At 42.6% G+C, this 21,084-nt stretch overlaps 1 protein-coding gene across 1 annotated transcript; it reads left to right on the forward strand.

Annotated features, from left to right (window-relative positions):
- The first annotated feature begins 3,115 nt into the window (after positions 1–3,115).
- On the forward strand, positions 3,116–20,823 carry ADSL (adenylosuccinate lyase). Its single transcript, XM_032996877.2, has 13 exons — positions 3,116–3,365; positions 7,971–8,174; positions 9,295–9,339; positions 10,123–10,202; positions 12,222–12,393; positions 12,685–12,731; positions 13,136–13,226; positions 14,056–14,125; positions 15,158–15,305; positions 17,274–17,364; positions 17,919–18,008; positions 20,189–20,365; positions 20,679–20,823. Exons 1-13 carry the CDS (start codon positions 3,210–3,212, stop codon positions 20,763–20,765), a joined length of 1,458 nt encoding a protein of 485 aa, XP_032852768.2. The 5' UTR covers positions 3,116–3,209; the 3' UTR covers positions 20,766–20,823.
- The last annotated feature ends 261 nt before the right edge of the window (positions 20,824–21,084 follow it).

The following is a 21,084-nucleotide window of genomic DNA, read 5'->3' on the forward strand; positions in this document are numbered from 1 at the left end:
AAAAAAAAAAAAAAGAAAGAAAAATCTGAAGTTTAAACTCACTCACAAAAATACCTCGTGGTACATTTCCCCTTCTGATGTAACCTTTTAAATCTTACCTTTTCTTCTAAACTTAATGGGCTTTTATTTCCATCTGTTATCTCCTTTATAAAAAGATGTTTGAACTAGTGGTTTTGAGCACAGGACCAGAAGCCTGGAACTCCTGAATTTTAACATTGGCCCTTACTGTTCCCTTGCCTTGGGCAAGTCATTTAACTTCTTTGCCTTTGTTTTTTCAGCTGTAAAGTGGGGGTGATAATAATACTTACCTACCTCACAGGGGTTTTGTGAGGATCAAGTAGTAAATGTTTATAAAGTGCTTTAAAGATAAAAAGCATGATAGAAGTGTTACAGGGTTTTTACAGCAAGATTGTTCATTCTTTTTACATTGTTTGCTTGTGTGGAGGGAGATAACCTTTTTTTTTTTAATGATTAAAGCCATCAGATACTCAGATCCTAAGTAACAGAAGTTGATGGAGATCCAGTCACTCATATTTCTTCTCTGTCTTTATGCCAGTTTCCTTGTCCTGCTCTTCCCTACCTAGTTATGCCAGTGTTGCAACAGGTGACATGCCTCTAGTTGTACTTCTAGATAAGCTTCAGACTTGATTGAAGTACTTTGAGCTTGCTGCTTCTTCCACCAGATCACCAAATTGGAATCAGTTTGTGTACTTTTCCCTGCCTTTAAGTAGTGGTTTTGGTAATGTCATCCTTCAAGTGGACACATCTTTTCCTGCCACCAGGAAGGGGAGGTGGTGGTGTGTAGTTCCAGAGAGGGGACTGTAATATGAAGAACCTTGCCACTTTATGCTGCTGCTCCAGGGATGAAGGGCAGAGTAGCTTTCTGTTTCCTTCCCCGAATTAATTTCAGTCACACTTCAGATGCAGTGTCTCTTCTTGTCCATGATACACAGAAGCCATCACCTGCCAGTGAAACAGAGGAACAGAGGGAATGATAGTAGATGCTGCTTGTGTATATGCCTTACAGCTCTCCCAGCGTGCCTCTGGGAGGGTGGTGGGGGAAGAGGTCTTCACTGGGTAAATCCCACAGCTGTCAGGGAACCTCTGCTACTTTCTCCCCTCTCCAATCACATGGTCACTGTTTCTTCTTTCTTGGATGTGCGTCTCAGGGATGTGCATATGAGCCCATGCCTTTTGGAGTTTGGCCTTTGAAATATCAAGAATATGGTTTCTGTCCCTGAAACCTTGCTATCTGACACTCCCTGGTCCTCTCTGTCCTGCATTGCTCCCCGTGGCCTTTGGAACATCTCTCCACTGTTGCCGTATGCCACCCTCTCCATCTCTGCTAGTACTCAAGGTGAAATGTATACAGTGATTTTGCAGAGAAAGAAGCTGAAATGATGCATGTGCATCTGTTGGATTTACACACATAACGTATCTTGGATTTCTGCCGCATCCTAAAACAAGCAGAACTTGTGATGCACAATGCTTTTTCTTTCTCATCTAGAAAGCAGAACAAACAGCAGTATGACCCTGCTGATGGTAATTCTGTAATGTTTACTCTGATTTCAAACTCTAAGTATTTTCCCCAAAGAACCAAAAATCCCCACTTTCTAACAAAAGCAACCAAATGTAATCTTTCTGGGGACGGGGAGGGGGGAGGGAAGGGGAAGAAGAAAAGCAGTGACGGGGGAGCGTTCTGATCTATTTTAATCTCCATCACCTGGGTGGAGATACGAAATGCTGCTTTGAGTTCCACAAACATAAGGGATTATGTTTACAAAGGTAAATGCCTTCTACCTGTTCAGGAAACTGGCTAATGGTGGGCATCGGATGTTAGGTGAGTTTCTCTTCATTGCAAACAAGTAATGGAAGTGTCTGGAAGAGGAATGGAGAAATAGATTCATTTCATCTAGTCTTCTTGGGAAAATAACACCACCTTCCTCTCCCCTTACAAAATGGAGAGAGGAGGTTGCAGACCAGAAAATCAGCGATGTCCAAAATGGCTGGATTAGAAAAGGCAGCTTTTCTATTTTGCACATAAATAGGTAACAGGAAGGTACAGCTAAAGTCCTCTTGCCTGAAACACTGTCCCCCAGAAGCAGACATGGTAATAATAAAAGTAGTGGCTGTGTTTATATTGATGCTATTTGCAAGTTACCTATAAGTGTTTATTTTTTCTTATACTTGAAATGGCTTCCTTTACTAAACTCTTACTGTAGCTCTAGTTTCTCCCCTCCTTCTCTAGTGTGCAGTAAAGAAAGATACAGGACAAACGGGGAGAATATAGAGGAGATGACACAGTGTCTTGCATATCCAGTTTTTATCTTAATTTCCATCCCAGATGCTCACAGATGTTTGAATTTACTAAGGGTTTTCCATGGACACAGAAACTCTGCACTTTAGAAGGTGCTCTTGTATGGCTGGCTGCCCCCCTTCTCCTCCTTTTCTATATTTTTATTTTACTTTTAGTATAGTGGTACTTAAAATCACTGGTTCACTTAAAAAGAAAAAAAAAAAAACAATAAAATGTTTAAACTCTACTAATGTACAAATAAGCTGAAATGTTGCATTTTATGTGTATTTTTGCCATAGCAGGTACTGTATTTCTCATGCTGGATTTAGAAAAAAAAAAAAAAAAGGAAAAAAAAAAGAAAAAAAGAAAAAACAAACAAACAAAAGGGTGATGTTTTATTGGAGTGTGACAAGAGTAATAAGGAATTAAGTCGTCGTCATTTCATTGAAACTGAGAGATGGTGTAATACTTATATAAGTTTTCTGAAGGTTTTTTTGGGCTTTTAAACAGCTTTTTTGTTTTTATTTTATTTTTATTTTTTGAAAGATATGATTGTATTATGTGCAACTCAGTTGCTTACATTATAACTACAAAATATTTTTGGGTTCCTGGAAAAATAAAAAAAAAAAAAAAAAAAAAAAAAGAAAAAGACTAATAAATGTGTTTGGCTGCTAAGCATTTAACAGTCGTGGTCTCTGCCCGTTTATTCAGCCACGCGTGTCTTCCGCCTCGGCACGGCCCCCCCCCCGCCGCCATTTTGGCGCGCAGCAGCCTCCCCGCCCTCCGCCCGCGGCGCCGTATTCCGCGCCGGGGGCGGGGCCTCTTCGCGACAGCGGGGCGGGGCCGCCGCTCGCCCTTATCCCCCGCGCCGCCGCCGCCGCCGCCGCTCCGTTCGCCGCGCGCCGGCGCTGCCATGGCGACCCCCGGCGCCGAGGAGGACGCGCTGTCGCGCTACCGCTCGCCGCTGGTGTCACGATACGCGAGCGCCGAGATGGGCTTTAACTTCAGCGAGAGGAAGAAGTTCGGCACCTGGCGGCGCCTCTGGCTCTACCTCGCTCAGGCTGAGAAGGTAACGGCGGGGCGCGGCCGCTGAGGTGGGGGCGGCCCCGGGGCCACCTCCGTGGCCTGGCGAGGGATGGAGGCTGGGCCCGGGGCGGGGGAGACGGAACGGACGGACACACTGTCGTGACGGGGCGTCTTCACGCCCCCGTCCCGCTTCCCTCCAGTGACCCTTCAGGGCTCTGGCGGGGGAGGGCCGGTTACCGGCCCCGGTTACCCGGGGGGGTCACTCGCTGGGTGTCCCCGGCGCGGGATCCAGCGGGAACCAGCCGTTGGACCTTCCCGGAGCCGCCCTTGGGAACGGAGGCCGAGCGGCGGCCCGGGGCGGGCGAGCGGGAGAAGTCTGACCAGAACCACCTTCAGGCGCCCCTTCGCGTGTTTCGGCGGGAAAAGGTGGGGGGGTGGGAGCCCAGTTTTGCACAACGCTTTGTACGCAATCCTCCACGTACCTGCCATCCCTCAGCAAATCGCCTCTTCTTGTCTCATATCCTCCCCCTTGCACTTTTGCCTTCCTTGTGAAATTAGTTGTGTAAAAGCGTCGCTAAGCAGTTTTGGTTTGTTGTTTGGGTGGGTTTTTTTCGGGGGGGGAGGGCGGGGGGATTGCCCGCTGAGCAAACATCAATGTCCTTCTCAAGCGCTTGGCTGTTTGCTTTTCAGGAGGTGTGACTGATGTGACGTGCTCTCTTATTCAATCCAATTGCTGCTGGTCTGTGCCAGCTGGACCACCCCACGCATCTGCAGCCAGTTGTTTTTAGATAGTCTTTATTTCTAAGATAAGTTTACTTTTGGCCAAAATGAGCAGAACAGTTACCCCAGAAAGGCTTATGGTGTTTATGACAGGCTGCATGCCAACGCAAAAAAAAAAAACCCTGATAGCACAGAAGATTGGTATCAATTCATCTATTAGGAAGCAGCAACCAAGAGTACGTCCGTATGATTGCAAGCTGTTATGTCAGTAGAGTCTGTTGAGTTAACATTTCTGAAATGTAGTTTAAGCAAAACCTTCTTTTTCTGAATTTGGTCCCATGTGTATAGCCCATGACTACTTCTTAGTTGAGACACAGTCAGTTTTTAAGATGCACTAATTTGATTCCTCGTGACTGAGAGGAAGACTCGCATCACGTTTTTGACAGTGAAAAAGCTGTAATGCGTTCCCAGAAAACAAAGGAAAAACCACACAAACCCACTCTGCCTTCTGACAGGATAGCTTTCTCTTTCAGACTCAGTAGGTGCCCATTTGTTTTCTACAGACTCCTCCTGTTGCCATTTGCAAGGTACTGGGGTGGTTAGGAAGCAATGCAAGCACTAGGTCTGGCTGTTGCTGTCGGTGTGAGGGCAGAGGAGCACCATACAGGAGAATGAACACGCAGCGCACAGGATCGTTAAGGTGTTCCTTCTCCATTCAAGGATCATACCCTTACAGCAGCCTCATTGACAGTATGCTGCACCAAGCGTGATGTTTTAGAAGCTGAAGATGGGGTTATACAGCTGTGTTAAATAGGAATCACCTTCTGAAAGGTGCTTGCGAGGTATTGTCACAGTGAGATGCCGGAGTGAGCAGACTGCAAATCTCATTTAGTATTGGAAGTGCCAATACCAAGAATGCATGCTTAAGGGGCCTTGTGTGTTCAAAGCATGATAATTGAAACACTCTCATATCAATTCCAGTAGATAATCATCACTTTTTCTTCTGTCCAAGAGCAAAACACTTTACATGACTTGCCCAACAGGAGAAAAGCAGCTGAGAGAACCACTGTGACTTACAGGTTTCCACTCCCAAGCCCTGAACTGGGGGTTCCCCTGTCTCTTGACTCTTGTTTTCCCTCCCATTGCCACCATAGAGTTTTGTTCCCAGAAAGCAGAGACAGATCTTGCAATTTCTTGAGCACCCTTTTCGTAGTGGGAAGAGGCAGACATTATTTTTATCTGCCTCCTCATTCCAGAGGAGTTTATCTTCTGATGTCAGCTCTGGACTGAAGGAGGAAGAGTCAGCTACTTTCAGCACCTGTTAGCCCTGTCAGTGATCAGTTAGTTGCAGATCTAGGCAGTTTCATTAGATTCCTAATAGAAGATACATAGTATTTCTTTTTGGGCATATATAAAAAATATTTTAAAAAGTAACAAAGGAACTATGGTCAATATTTATTCTTGTACTTATCCTCACTTTCAAGACATTTATATGTTTTCTCCAATCATTCTTATTGAAGGTGATGCATAGTATTTCTTTTTGGGTACATTTAAAAAAAAAATAAAAAGTAATGGATGAACTATAGGCAATACTTACTCTTGTTTTGTAGTAAATCAGAATATTAGGAAGATCTAGCAATAGTTTTCCAAAAGTTACAGGGAAAGCAGTAAAAGAGTAGATATGCAGTTTAGAGATAGAGTTTCAGATAAATACAGGGCTGCAGAAATGTTTTCAATGTTCACCCTACTCATTGGAGAAATTTTTGAGTACTCCACTTGGAATATGTGAAACAAGAATGAAGAGTTTCACTGTAAACTGGATTAGACAGAAAATCTTTACAGTTGGTATTTTGTTCCTTACAGCAGGCAATACCAGGAGTTTGAAAGAGGAGACTCAGCAAAGTGGGTGATTAGGAAGAGAGCTCTCTTTAAACTAATCTTTTCCCAACTGACAGTAAAGTTTGGATTAAGAACTGAAGCGTGTAAGTTTATACCCATCTGAAAACTCTAGGTTTTTTAAGAATAAATTCATTTGTATTATGATACTTCTATTAACACCTCATTCTTTTGAATCTTGAGCTCTTGGCCTAAACAATATGTTATTTGAAAGTCAAGTACAGATTTCTTGGGGCTCTTCCTTTTTGTAGAAATAGCTTTGACATCCTGCAACATCAAACTGACAAGTAAAATGTTTTGCACATGTGAAATCTGAATGTGTTCTCTTTTATAAGAGCCTACAGTAGCCCTCAATCTATTTTTCTTTTTTTGTCCAATTTAAGTTTCATTATTTTTCTGTTTTATGTTCTTTATTAGATGAGCAGTGCCATGTTCTCATTCTGTTTGCAGGAGATGTTCCACACTCTTACCTTTAGGAATAGGAATGAATAAACAGTCACAGTTGTTACAGTGGTGCACCAAAGTATCGGAACAGCCTCAGAGGAATGATACCTTAAAAGCACAATCCAGAGAGCACATTGCTGACCTGTAGTGCTTTGGAGAAAACCCTCTGTTCTTCCTCGGGTAGTTTTCCTATGTCGTTTTCTGAGGTAGATAGGTTTGAAGGACATTCGATTGTTTTCCTCCTGAGGTACTGTCGTTACCAGCAAAAACTCACAGGGAAGAAGCCTCACATGATGTTTGTGGATGCATGAGAACATTTGCCTTGGCACTGCCCGACCTTGCAGGTATTCTTATGACAAGTAGTGCCTTTTCATGAGGATTATTTTTGCTCTCTGTTTGACTGTCAGTGACTACATACTGTGGTCAGCTTTTCCCAACACATCATGGATGAGTGAACAAGGTATGAGATTTTAATCTTGGCACAAGACTCTGTTGCCTGCTGAGTTGCCTGTGTGCTTTCAGGCAGTTACAGCCTGTATCAGTACACCTAAAAGACAGCAGCCTGGGGCCAGGTGCTTTTCCTCATGCACATGGGCACTCATGGTTGTGTATGCAGCATGGTATTTTAAATAGTGTGGGTACTAATTGTCTGATGAGGACCTTGAAGACACATCTGCTTCACTTGCTGTCTTCTCTAGTTCCAGATCACACATCTGCAAAACATTTTTTTGGTCAGTTTGATTCTGAACAGAACCAGCTTTTGAAATACTTTGTATCCTTGAAGCTTCCTGGCTGATAACTTCTAATTACTACTGCAGAATACAATAGCATTTTAATTTGGAAAAGGCAGTAATGCCAAGTTCATGGTGAGACTTTTAAACTCAGAACCAGGAAAAGACATTTTTCTCAGCTTAGTTAGATTGTGCAAGTATAGAGCTGTGCAAAAGTTATACCAGTGTATAGTTCTGTGATTTGATATCTTAGTCTGGTTTTAAGTCAGCTTGCTTAAAAGGCTTAGCAAATATTTTTGAACATGAGCTAGGAGTATTTATCTCCTGCTTCCAGATCAAGTAACTGATTTCTCAGGCTCCCAGTTTCAGTCTGAGATGAGGTACTTTAGGACTTTCAGGAAAGTACAAACATATGTACCTTTCCATATGTTATAAGCCTGCTGTTTGCAGCTGTGTAGGTCTAGTGGTGGTTCAAAGAGTTCTTCCTGACTCAAGCTATCTTGTCACACCGGATTGTACCCCCTCAGAGGGTAAATTTAATTAAAAGAAGTTAAAACTATATTATTTTTATATCAGTTTTCCCCACATGCCTAATCTTTGTAGTTGCCACAGGGATGTTACATTATTGAGGAAAGTATGAAGCCCAAGGGGAACATCTAAGCATGAACACTGTCCTATCCTATTGAAAAAGGTTGACAACCCTAGAATGAAAGCATTTGCTGTTACAGCTCTCAATTATGCCATACTGACATGCTTCCATGAGATCTCATATGGGGGTAAATTATCTAAACAACTTCTGTCTCTGTTTGGCTTGTCTCTTAAAGAGAAAAAGAAACAAAGTTCTTTTCCCCCTGCAGTCACTTGGGCTTCCTATCACAGATGAGCAGATACAGGAGATGGAAGCAAATCTGGACAACATTGACTTCCAGATGGCAGCAGAGGAAGAGAAGAAGCTGCGTCACGATGTGATGGCCCACGTTCACACCTTTGCCCACTGCTGTCCAAAAGCCGCGGCCATCATTCACCTTGGAGCAACTTCCTGTTACGTAGGGGATAATACGGTAATATCATATTTTCAGTTCCTGCCTGCAGAGCTGGACGAAACAAAGCTGCAGTTGCTTACTTGATAGCTCTTTGTAAACTTTTCTTTAGAAAATAACATTAAATAGATTTTCCGGACATTTTGATTAGTTTTACTGTTGAAGTTAGTTCCCCTTTATCCTAGGAAGGCAAGCTCCTCTTGTCTTCTTCCTTTTGATATGAAGAAAGATCTGTCTGGAAAATAACTGTTCCCTAAGGTCTGCTTGCATGTTAAATATTCAGGGAGATAAGAGATCATGAGTTGCAAACACATGCAGAAACCTGTGAACTGTCGGTTATGCCAACAGAACAAGAGTTCACTGACTTACAGAACAAGGCCACTTTTGATATACGCAGCCCATGAGCTTTCAACTGCTGCTTGGAACTCCTGTATTAATTCAGGGTAAATAAAGCTTTTCTCTGGCCAGGAGAATGGAGGAGTGTGTTAGGTGAAAAAGGAAATATCACCATTCTACGGAACTGTAAAATGTTTGTGAAAAATTTGTCTAGAACTGAGTGCAAACTAAAGCCTGATTTCTCAGTAAATATTGCTGTTCCCCTGTGTCCAACTCATGACAACTTCACAACCACTTTTGTCATGTGAGAAGCTGCTCTGTGATCATTTTTACTCCTTTGCAAGCCTGTTTGGCTTTTAGGTAATGCCACCTTCCTTGTGACACTTGCACCTGGTTGTACCTCTGTCTCAAAAGGAGTAAAGACAGCTGCTGCCTGATCAGTTCACCTACTTTCCTGCCATCTTTAGCCTCCAGTGCCTGCATTTTCCACTTGCAATGAATGATGTAGTCTGTCATTCATTGGGCATCTGAGTGTCTCAAAATAATCATTCCTATTCAGTAAGTGGAAATGGGTCTTCTACTGCCTGGTATGACTGTCTGTGGATAGTATAGAAGGAGCAATGATGTGTCCAGATCATTGCAAATTCACTGCAAGTTCTGGTACAAGAAGGAAAGGAGAGCTTTCATTTTCAAAAGAGACCTTTGAGTAGACAAAGCATATTTCAATTATCTGTGGCCTCTCAGAGAAGCCATTATGTCTGATCCTTCAGACATGGCCCAAACTTCCTTTCTTTGCTTCTTTCAGGATCTGATTGTCCTCCGTGATGGGTTTAACCTGCTGCTACCCAAGGTGAGAAGGTGGTTGTGCACAGGGTCTCAGAAGTGAGCAGGCAGGGCTGGTGTCCTGTGAATAGCCTGCGTTTAACTTGGATTTTCCTAAGCACTGCTGGGAAGCTAGGAGGAGCTGTCTGGGTTATTCTCAAGAAAGTGAACAGTGATCTTCCTTTCCTTTCTCAAGTCTTTCCCCAAAGCTTCTTTGCTCACCATGGGAATCATAATCAACTCCTTCTTTATCTGTGCTACAGGTACTAGTTTCAGAAAACAACTATTGCTTTCAGGGTCAGCTTAGGCATCCCCTTAAACTATATTCCTAGGAGTGTGTCAGCATTCAGGAAGCTATATAATAGAATTTCCTGTGGTCGAACATAGTGGGAGTGTAGTGCAGTGTCATCTATCTGACCTGAATGTTTTGGCACCCAGTTTGCCCTGGACTGTACATGTGTCAATTATACCCAAAGCAGCTTTATTTCTGACCAATTCCAAGAATAAAGAAAATACCCAGGGATAAACCAACTGCAGGACTGAATTGATCACAAGGACTAGGCTTGTTTGAGCTAAAGTCCAACCACTTGTATCATCTTTTGGTTGAGTTTCGTAGCAAGCAGAAATTATGTGCATGCCCTGAAAAAATGAAACACACCATATTCTAAACTTAGAGTAGTGTATACAAGGACTGCACAGTTGTTCCACTCATCTTTTTCTCACAGTGTTTTTGTGCTTAAGCATGCTAGCTTCTGTTGTGGTTTTTTTTTTCCTCATTACACCTCTTTTCTATCCTTCCTGCATCCACCAGCTCGCAAGGGTGATCAGCCGGCTGGCCGACTTTGCTGAGAAGTATGCTGACATGCCTACTTTGGGCTTCACTCACTACCAGTAAGTAGCCATCAGCCTTTGCTTTCATTTTGTCAGCTGTGCTTTGGTTAAATTGACCTGCTCCTGCTTGCTTTCGTCTTTCCATCTTTGACCAGTGGCAGTTGGTACTGCTGGACGTCATCAAGACATTGTTGGTGGTTCAGAAAAGGAGTATGTGCCCAGCTCCAGATTTGTCTCAGGAAATTGAACTGTTGCTTTGACTAGCTGTCAGCAGTTGTTTTAACACAGCTTCATAAGGAATGACTTTCTGGCGAACATGGATGTGTATATTCTGGGCTGCTTCAAAAAGCATGACTGGGAAATTGCAGTAAGCCTGTCTTCCAGTCACATTTTCTTTATGTTTGTTTTTCTGTCAGTTAGTTTCAACTGCAGCTCAGAAAGTTTTGTTACTAGCTACTTGTTACTACAGCTACTCTGTCACTGTAGCTGAAGCTTTCTTCTAATGGAGGATCCATCTGTTTTCCTACATTGCTATATGGATCTCTGGGAAGAATCAGGAAGAATTTCTTCTGTTTAATGGGATGATACTGTTTTCTGTCTCTTGGGAAGCTTACACTTGTGCTGCATTTCTGACATTGACTGCTCTTAGGTTAGGGTAGGATAAGATAGAATAGAATAGGATAGAATAGAATAGAGTATTTTTAGGCATACTACTGCATCAAAGGACGAGATCTGGATAGGTCTGTTGTTGGGGTAGATTAATCTGCTCCTTCCTTCATGAAGACAGTTTGCTTTCGGAGGCATTAAACTCTACACCCTGAGGTAAGCATGGATCTTCTACATTGGTAATACAGAACATCAGATGCAGAGAAATTAAGTACAGGTCATGCCAGGCTGTGTCTGGTACTTTAAAATTTCTCCTGCGGGAGAGCGAGAGCATCAGGTTGGGTCTCTGATTAGTTGTCTTGCTGCATATGCTGTGTCAGTTCAATCAGCTCTAGGCCTGAATCTCTCTCCATCTACAGCTTTTTGGAGGAGGATTCTCCAGGCTTTCACAAAGAGTACAAAGGAGTGTTCAAGAAGTGTCTGCAAGGTGAAGTCATAAAAACTGAGATGAAGAAGGCATTCATACCTCAGCCTTTTCTGTGTCCTTTGTCAGCAGGGCCCCTGCCCCACTTATGAACAGGTCCATGTTTTTCCTAGCCTTCCCTTTTCCTGCTTACATACTTGTAGAGGCCTTTCTTGTTGCCTTTCACATCTCACACCAAATTCTTCCTGCTGGGCTTTTGCTTTCCTAGCCTCATCCCTGTGGTGTTGAAGTTTCTTTGTATTCCTCCTGGATAGCCCATCCCTGCTTCCACATCTTGTATGCTTCCTTTTTACATCTGAGCTTAATCAGGAACACCTTGTTCATGTGCACACCCTTTTTTTAAATAGTACAGAGGTTGTCTTTGGAGTTCACATGGATTAATTTGAAATATTTCAATTTCTAGGTTCTACATAATACCCCCATTTTTTCCTCAAAGCATTCGCAGGGGAACAGTGTGGTTGAAGCTTGCGGATACTTATTTCAAGGTGGAGGTCTTACAAAAAATGTTGGCTGGCAGTATTGTTAATTTTTGCACGTTTGCCCGGAGGCTGAGGAAGGCGTTTTTAACAAAAAGGAACAGTCCCTTAGAGGAATCATTTAGAACCACACGTACACAGATGTTTCGGCACTGAGAAATTCACCCCAGTGCTCTAACTTAGCCAAGATGCCTTCTGGGTGAGCGGAATTGGGGGGGGGGCGGGGATAGAGGCACCCCTGCCCCCCCCCCCCCCCCCCCCCCCCGTTCCTCCCACCCCCGCGGCTCCTCTCCCCTGCGGGCAGAGCCGCGGGCCGGCAGGGGGCGCCCTTGGCCAACGGAGCCGCGGGGCGGGAGCGGGATCGGGCCCCGGCGACGCTTGTCCTGCCCGAGGGGTCGGAGGGGTCGGAGGGACTTCACAGCAGACTCCAGAGCAGCAGCAGCAAACTGCGGTCCTTCCGGAGCTACCGTGCAGATTGTCAGCGGGTGGCGTTCCGTTCTTGGCTCTTTTCAGACCCGCGCAGCTCACCACCGTGGGGAAACGCTGCTGCTTGTGGATTCAGGACTTGTGCATGGACCTGCAGAACCTGGAGCGGGCTCGGGATGACCTGCGCTTTCGGGGTGTAAAAGGCACCACTGGCACGCAAGCCAGCTTCTTGCAGCTTTTTGAGGGAGACCATAGTAAAGTAAGTCAGACAGCCCAGGGCGTAGGGCAATTGTCCCCTCTGGAATGCTGTTCTGTTTGGGGGAAACATGGAGATTCTGGCATGAAATTCACAAGGGGGCTGCCTTCCCTCAGGGGCCCACTGACAAAGCCCTGCGTGGAAGCCAGCAGAATTTGGGGAGAGGGTGCTTCCCAGCAAGTATACGATTGCTGACAATAAACTGCGAAAAGCAAAGGATCCTTTTTGCTATTGCTGCCTTTCCCGAGTTGTTGCATTCTGAGCTGTTTGTTTTGTTTTTTTCTTCACCCTGAGGTTGAAGAGCTGGACAGATTAGTGACTGCAAAGGCAGGATTTAAGCGGTATGTAACACGCATGCTTAGTCACCTAAATTTGGTGTTAGCAAAGTGTGACTCCTGCTGTCTGTGTTGTCCCAGATTCCCCTAGCTGCCAAACTGACATCTGTGCTGCTGTTGCCTTATCTTCCTTTACCATCTTCCATTCCCAGCTGCAGCTTCCCACAGGAAACTTCACCCCCTAAATAGGCCACTTCTACTTGTGTCCCTGTCAAATCACAGCTGTCCATTTTCCCTCTGCTTTTCTCTCTCCCATCTGCATGCTGCCCAGAATTGACAGCCTGAATCAAAAGTTTTTCTCATCAGGTCAGAATAACAACCTTCCACTTCAAGAGCCATGTCACCCCTTGCTCAGTTGTGCAGTACAGCTGCATCTGCCTGGAGCACTCAACTTCTGTGGTTATTTTTAGGGCTTATATGGTCACAGGGCAGACATATAGTCGCAAGGTGGATGTTGAAGTCCTGTCTGTGCTGGCCAGTCTTGGGGCATCTATACACAAGGTGAGTCCCCTATTTGTATACACTGGGAAGAAGCAGAAGCTGTAGATCTTGAAGAGGAGGTACTCATGGTGCAGAACGCTGTTCTGAAGAAATATTCATTGATATTTCTTGTTGAGCTGTTCTCTTTGTGATCATGTAAATTCACCGCGGGGTACATGCATAATCAAACCTCAAAGAACTTAAGGCTAGTGGCAGATAAACCAAGTTTAATGAGCAGATTCTAAGACAGGTTAACAAATTCTACACCAGATATTAGTCTAATTTATGCTAAATTGATCCAATTAGAGTAAATGTCTTTCCTAGTGGTGTACAAGTTTTTAAATTTCACCATTTGCTCGTAGTTAATTGCTTCTCTGATAATGGTGTTGTTCTCTTTGTCCTTGTGGATTCTTTTCATTGATTTATTTCTGTTCCCTCCCACCTCCCCTTGGGCTAAAGTGATCTGTGGTATTTTCTTCTGGTTTAGTTTTGTCAGCTGGCTGGTTCAGTGAGCACACATTATCTGTGTTTGTAAATCACTGTGTAATTTTGTTATGCATTTTCACTCTTCCCTCCTGATATCTCTTCCATTCCCTGAAAACATTTGCCCTTCTTGGAGTCCTGTTCTATTCTATCACAGAACACCTCTTTTTCCTTACGCTTTCTTGACTGGGATTTTTAGGCCAGGAAGTATGATTGCAGTGTCATTTTTTTTGGTCAAATTTTTCACCGTGTCCCCAGTTTACTTATCAGACACAAATGCAAACACTTCTCCAAGAACACTAACAGGAGTATATAATGGTGTGTGTTAGTTTGCTTCTGTTTGTTAATTTCTTTGGCTTTTTTCTAGATTTGTACTGACATTCGTCTTTTGGCCAACCTGAAGGAGATAGAGGAGCCTTTTGAAAAAGACCAGATTGGTAAGGGATGGGACACATTTCTTAGACCGGTGTATGTATCTTTTAATTTATGTCGGTGCAGTCTTTTATGCAAATTTAGAAATGTCACTGACAGAAGTTGCTTTAAGTTAACTGAGCTTTGACATTGTTAGTATTTTGGGTCATTTTTAAAGGAAAAAAAAATAAAGCACTTTACCCAAATGTTTCTTGATATTAAGTAATTAAAATCAGATTTGTATTTCTGCACTTCCTGGGCTTGGGGGGAGAGCAGAAGGAGTCACATATTCCCCACAGGGGAAGAATTGGGTCTGAGGAATACTTAGTGATTTGCATTCCTCATGAAGCTAACTGGAGCTGTAGGTTTTCAGCTTGAGTCAGCATTTTGGTCTTTATAATCAGACAGATTTGGAACAATGAAACTAGGCTGGACCCTGGCCAGAAGAATACAAATGATGGGATTCTGACATTGGTAGAAGGGGAGAAGGAAACAGAATTTTGGCTCTTGGCTGGAAGAAAGTTCAGGCAGGCACCCCAAATAGTTGCATAGGATTCAATTGACAAATTAAGCCTTAGTTGTATTTTTCACTGGAATCATTCTGCATTCTGTGGTTGGTTTTGATATCATTTCACCAGAGCAATGGGCAGCAGTATAAGTGAAGGACAATGTTTTTGAGCCGGTGGGGTCTTGAACACTGTTAAAGTTGCCATGGGTAACCTAGAGAGATGGTGGTAAATACTGCATTAAAAATTAAGTCCATTTGTTCTTTTTATGTAGCAGTACTTCTGTTTTGCAGGATTGCGAAATATCTTCTCACTTTTTTTCTCCTCACATTTGGATGTTTCTAATCTGAAGGGGAGGTGTGGTGGTGTCATTTTCTCTATTTCATTTTGTCCTTAGAAAAATCATCATGTTTTGAGGCTTTAGTCAAAAACATGATTCCTGACACATTTTTCTTGTCTGGGGGAGGACCTTTATCTCTTCTTCATGAATGCACTACTTCTATGTCCTGTTTCCATCATCAAGAGTTCCCATCACTCCTTCTCCTTTCACAGGTTCAAGTGCTATGCCTTACAAGAGGAATCCCATGCGTTCAGAACGCTGCTGCAGCCTGGCTCGACACCTGATGACTCTGGTGCTGGATCCCCTCCAAACAGCCTCCGTGCAGTGGTTTGAGCGAACGTTGGATGACAGCGCCAACAGGTTTGTTTGGGTCGTGCAATGCAGCAATTTCAGAAATTCTTGTGCAGAAAGGTCTTTTGATGTATATAGAAAATACTATTTTTAAACTAAAACCACAAGTTACTGCCTTGATGAAAAGCAGTAACTATATAGTAACTATATAAATAGAATCTAGAGACTACAAACTGATTTCCTCTCTAAGATCAGATGAAACCTGTTAGGTTTTTTTAACGTCAAGATCTTCTGCAAAGTAGACCAGCAGAGAGAGGGAGGGATACAGAAACCATGGTAATAAATTGGTCTTGTAATCTTCCTGTTTCAACAGCATACTACAGCAGTTCTTACATTTCTTGATTTTCCTCCTTGTCTGTTTTGAATGTGTTTTTTGATCCTGCTCCTCTTCACTTCTTAAAGAATAGTTTAACATTCTATCTGTAATCTCTTAACTCTCCAAATAATCTAAAGAAACTTATTTTCATTTCTCTGTAAAGTGTTTTTCTTTACAAGTAGTTCAGATCCTAAAAAAAGAGCACAAACATTGTTTTTCCAAGTAACGTTTCATGAAAACCTGTGTAGGTCTTTTAGATATTGCTCAGCAAACTTTGCTTTGTTTTCTGATTCTTTATTATGACTATTGAGATGAGCAAATGTTATCTATAATTATTTTCAAGTAAATCATAGCAATTAAATTCAATGCTTCCATCTTCCTGTTAGTATGAAATTTGCATAAAGCTCATATTTACCTTTGAAACGTTTTAGTTTCAAAGTAGTCTTCTGTTGCGGAATTTGATCTCCTAGAATCTTGGAAATCTTTAGATCTCTAAGATACAGGGCTTATGGAACAATGAACAACAGCAGTTTTGGCTATAGACTAGTGTTCAGATTGTTTATGAGAATGTTATTTTTAAAATCCCTCCAAAAACATGTTTACATAAAATTTCATGAAAGCATAGATCTTTTCCCAGAAGGACTTTACTCCACAGCTGCTAGTCTTGTTAAGGAAATAATTGCTTAGTCAGTAAAAGACAATGTAAATTTAAGAAATTGGATACTGGTTGATATTGTGTGTTTATTTTCCAGTAGCTACCAAGTGTTGAGAGATGTACTGGAAATGTTTCCAATTTTATTTTCACCTCCTCTAATAGAAAGGGTCACTTGTCTGCTTCATAATCCAATTTCAAAATTCTGTGCCTGGGATTTTTCTTGTTAAAGCTATAGTGTTTTGGAAGGAGAGCAAGCCAGAGAAAATGCAATCAACCTGCAAAGCAGGAAAATCCTTTTGAAGACTGTGATAGAATTGGGGGCCTTAAGTGTAGCATAAGGTTCAAGTACTAGTGTAATTTTAAAAGATCACAGTTAATGGGCCAAGCACTGCTGTCAGAGGTGGATGATGCCATAATTGCTGCACTGTGACAGAGCCTTTTGCCTGATACAGCTCAGTCCTTTGCCTCCTTTCCTTTTTGTCATTCTTTTTTGTCAGGAGCCTCCTTTGTGACCAGAAGCTCATCTCTTGGAGGAAGCCCCCACCAAATGCATGGAGGATCACAGTTGCCCACTAAGCACAGCCAGGCACAGCATCACAGTGCAGCATGTCTTACTCCTGGAGAGTAGGATCAGTAGACAGGGCAACACAGAACACAGGGGAAAATAGTCTCATGTGTTTGCTAGCTCTGTAAATTGCTGCCCTCTTTCCTAACTGTGCAATCATCGAATTATCTCAGAGCTTTCTGTGTGCCTCTCTCTCCCTTTCTCTACTGACCAAAAAAAAAAACCAAACCAAACCAAGCCCTGAGAGCCTCCCATCTCCCCAGCTTGTTCTTTAGCTTCCCTGGTTGTGACCTTTAAGCAACAAGAAGCACCTATAAGGAGAACAGTTCCAGCTTTAGGGCCACAGTAATGGTATTTACAGAAACTAAAGAGCTGGATCTGAGGTAGACCAGAACATGGCCTTTATTGCTAACGGGGGCGCTGGATATGTGTGTTTCATAGGCGCGTGTGTCTGGCTGAGGCTTTCCTCACAGCTGACATCATTCTGAGCACACTGCAGAATATCTCCGAGGGACTTGTGGTATATCCAAAGGTAAAGGAGATAATGTGTGCAGTGTTGCATCCTTGGTAATGCTGCAGCTATGCCAGTGTGTAAAAATCCTCCCACTCAAAAGATTACATTTTTATCTGTTAGTTCAAACGGTTTCTGAATTTTGCTCTCCATTCTCACTATATTCTCACTGTTTGCAGGACAGACATGAAAGGGTTCTTGCTGAAGCCAAAAGGTAGTAAATGAAAAATGTCTCAAAAAGGACTATTTTCCCTGAACTGCACAACAGATCTGTAGAACCTACCACCAAAAGATACTGTCAAGGCAGATCTGGTACAGTCCTGTAACAGGTTAAAAAAAAATACGTTGCACATCTTTGCCACAGTAACGTCCCTTACAAGATACAGATTCTAAATATTATCAGCATCAGTACTGGATTTCCGTAGCTAAGTTCAAAATGAGAAATCATCTTTGCATCACTGTCTAGTCCTGGAGATTCAAAGGGGGAGGAAAACTTCACTGCGAGTCCCAGTTGCCTACAGAATTGCTATAATGCTGTTTCTTTTTTCTCTTTGTTTTGTTTTGCTTTATTTAAGGTGATTGAGAGGAGGATCCGGCAGGAGCTGCCATTCATGGCCACAGAAAATATAATCATGGCGATGGTGAAAGCAGGGGGCAATCGTCAGGTACAAATGCAGTCCGAAGTATCTTTGTTCGCTGCCTGGCATTTCACTGCTGGGAAACAAAAGTACCTCAGCTCTTGTCCTGACCATTTCACCTTGTTCTCCACCTACTCCCAAGGAGTTATTAATATTACAGTGGTGCTGCAAAGCCAGAATCTGCTCTCTGAGAAGAGAGCAGTTGTGGAGATCCATATTTACTGTTAGGAACACTGTGTGTTTGAGCTAATCTGGCTGGCTGCGCTGGAGAAGAGGGAGACCTATTTTTATATTAGATACTAGTAGGCGTTTTCCTTTTGTAAATGTTTGAAGGAACTTGGAACACAGGCCAAGCTTCTTTAAATGGAACACATTGGCAGTTGCCTACCTTGTAAATTAAAAGAACGAATCGGTACTGTTAACAAAAAAGCAAGTAAGACCATTCTGAACCATTCATTCATGTGTCACTCTTCCATAACGCAATGTAGTGCTTTTTATTACTAACTTTGCTTATGGTCCTTCATTCAGTTTTCTGTGTTCAAGCAAACTGAAATTAAATGTTTACCTTAGTAAATAAATCCAGACACAATTAGATTATATTTCCTTATCATTTAATTTCACAATTTAGTTTAAAACTCGTAATCAAATTTACGTATTAATAAACAGCTTATTTTCACTTACCTTTAGATAGTAATTTGTCCTTCTATAATTATTTCCACATCAGGAACAGAAGTTAAACTTGCAAGATAGTAATAGCAAGTGTTTGCTAGAATCTTTGAGTAGGATATGTGGTTCTGGCAACTCACCCATGCTGTTAGTCAGGAAAAATCCTTTTTCTGCCTTTTTTTTTCCCCCCTCGTCTCTGATGTTTGTCACTGGGTCGACGAGTAAGCTTCCTAACTAAACTTCCCAGGGGTCACATCATGCGGATAGTTTTCCTTATCTTTTCAGCTGGTTCTCTTTCTAAAGTATCCCATACTTGCCTAAACAGTCCTCACTATTTTGATTAGATTGAAGAGTGAATTTCACTTGTCTTTCTTATTGGCCTACCTTCTTTCTGGTGCTGTTTAATTACAACTCTATATAGCTTAATACGCTTATAAAATCTGTTCTACTTCACATTAGTATATTCTATTTTCATGTGCTCGGAGCTCTGGAACAGCACATTTTCTATGCTTTCCCACCTCATAGCATAGAAACTTGCTTCCTTTCCCCACCACTGAACAGCTCCCTTCCCTAAACATCCAGAAGACAGATATGTTCACCTGAGGCAGGTCAGTGCTGGAGCAAGATAGCCTTTGGATGGAGGAAACAAGGAACAGGAGATCAATTTTCTCCTAATCAAAGATAGATTGAGGACAAAACATGGTAGGAGAAGATTCTTACATGGCTGTAAGTGAAACCACATGACTGTATTTTAGGGCCAGCATGGCAGCATCTGATTTTGCAGGTGGTCCCTGACTACAGTTGGGTTCCCTTGTTTTTACAGATTGATTCCACAGGAAATCCAGGGATTAGAAAGTGTTTCAGAAAAATTGTTATAAGGTTTTACCAGTCTTAGTGTCACATGAGGGTTGTTTGGAAGAGAATCTCTTAAGGCCTTCAGGTTTGTAAGGTTTTTTTTTTTTTTTCCTTCAGGCAGTACCTTATGTAAGACATGGTTTACACAGTCTCACTGCTCATTAAGTTAGGCAGGTTCTTTTCCATTTTCCAAACCTGTAGGGGTTTTACATTGCTATGCTCCCAAGATGTTCCATACAGGGGACGACTAGTGGTGAATAAGGAATTCCTTTACAGTTCATAGAATATTTTGGGAACAGCTACTGCAGTCTGTCTGTTTCTTTAGAAAAATCATGCAAGTAGGGAATAGGACAACTGAAAAAAAAAAAATATCCTATAGTGACTGTTAGGAGTATTTGGGGAGCTTGATGAAGTTTAAAGGATTCCAGTGTTGTAAGTTTGTGGTATAATTGAACAGGGAACACATGTGTCATTCAGGCTGTTTCAGCTTCCAAGGGCAGATGTGGAAGGATGAAGAAAATCTTGTTTTGATATAGTAGTATATGAAACACTGCATTTGTATGCTGTCCAGTGCAGTACACTTTGATGTTTTTGCCTCACACACGAGTTAGCAGGATGAACATGTGCTGTCAGTAGCAAAGGAATCACTTTTTTCCTTTCCCCTCCTCTTCCCCCTACTCTTACAGGATTGCCATGAGAAGATTCGCGTTCTCTCCCAGCAAGCAGCTGCCGTTGTGAAACAGGAAGGGGGTGATAATGACTTCATTGCCCGTGTCCGCGCTGATCCTTACTTCAGCCCTATCCATAAACAACTTGAAAGCCTGTTGGATCCCTCCTCCTTCACTGGACGTGCTCCTCAGCAGGTGAAGTAGTGGAAAGAGTCTGCAGGTGTTCCAAGTTGTAATGCAACATGTTCTTTAATCCTGTATCCTCTTGTGTGCCAGAAAGTGTACATATGATGTACCTCTGCCCATACTACTAAGGCAGACACATTTCTCTTTTGTTTTCACTGGCTTCCTTGTCTTTCCTTGTGGGCATCACATTTTTGACCCTGAACGTATCAGACTGCTAGGTGCCTGTGAAACAGAGACCCCAGTGAGACAAGCAGGTTTGAATGGGGAGGAGAAGGGAACCCTGTTTTTTGCTAATTTTCTCTTTCCTGTCTTTCTTGAACAGGTGGCGAAGTTCCTGAAGGAGGAGGTTCGACCAGCGCTGATTCCATACCAAAGCAAGATGGGTGGGAAAATTGAGCTGGCACTTTAGGAATATTCTGCAAAGGTGTGTGGGTACAGGAAGATAATAAAAGCCTTATTGAACCGGGTCTGTTTACTGTGTTATTTTGGTTCTCTGAAGTACATTTAACCCCCAGAGCTTACAGCCACCTTGATTCCAGATGGGCTTTTCATTCTTTGTCTCCTGTTTAATCAAGCCTCCATCTACTGTGTACTGAGTTACTGAGAAACGCTTGATTGTGACAAGGTAACTTTATCACAGTACCTTTCACTGGCCCCTTACAGAGCACTGCCAGCTGTTCAAAGAGCAATGCCAGGTGCTGCCTGACATTCATGTATGACTTGCTGAA

Source organism: Tyto alba, unplaced genomic scaffold (assembly GCF_018691265.1).
Source record: "Tyto alba isolate M040663 unplaced genomic scaffold, T.alba_DEE_v4.0 Super-Scaffold_2, whole genome shotgun sequence".
In the NCBI taxonomy this organism is placed as follows: domain Eukaryota; kingdom Metazoa; phylum Chordata; class Aves; order Strigiformes; family Tytonidae; genus Tyto; species Tyto alba.

Coding starts and splice junctions, on each gene's coding strand:
- ADSL (XM_032996877.2), top strand. CDS start 3,210: ATGGCGACCCCCGGCGCCGAGGAGGACGCGCTGTCGCGCTACCGCTCG. Junction 13,227..14,055: donor TTGGGGCATCTATACACAAG/GTGAGTCCCCTA, acceptor GCTTTTTTCTAG/ATTTGTACTGACATTCGTCT. Junction 20,366..20,678: donor CTGGACGTGCTCCTCAGCAG/GTGAAGTAGTGG, acceptor TTTCTTGAACAG/GTGGCGAAGTTCCTGAAGGA.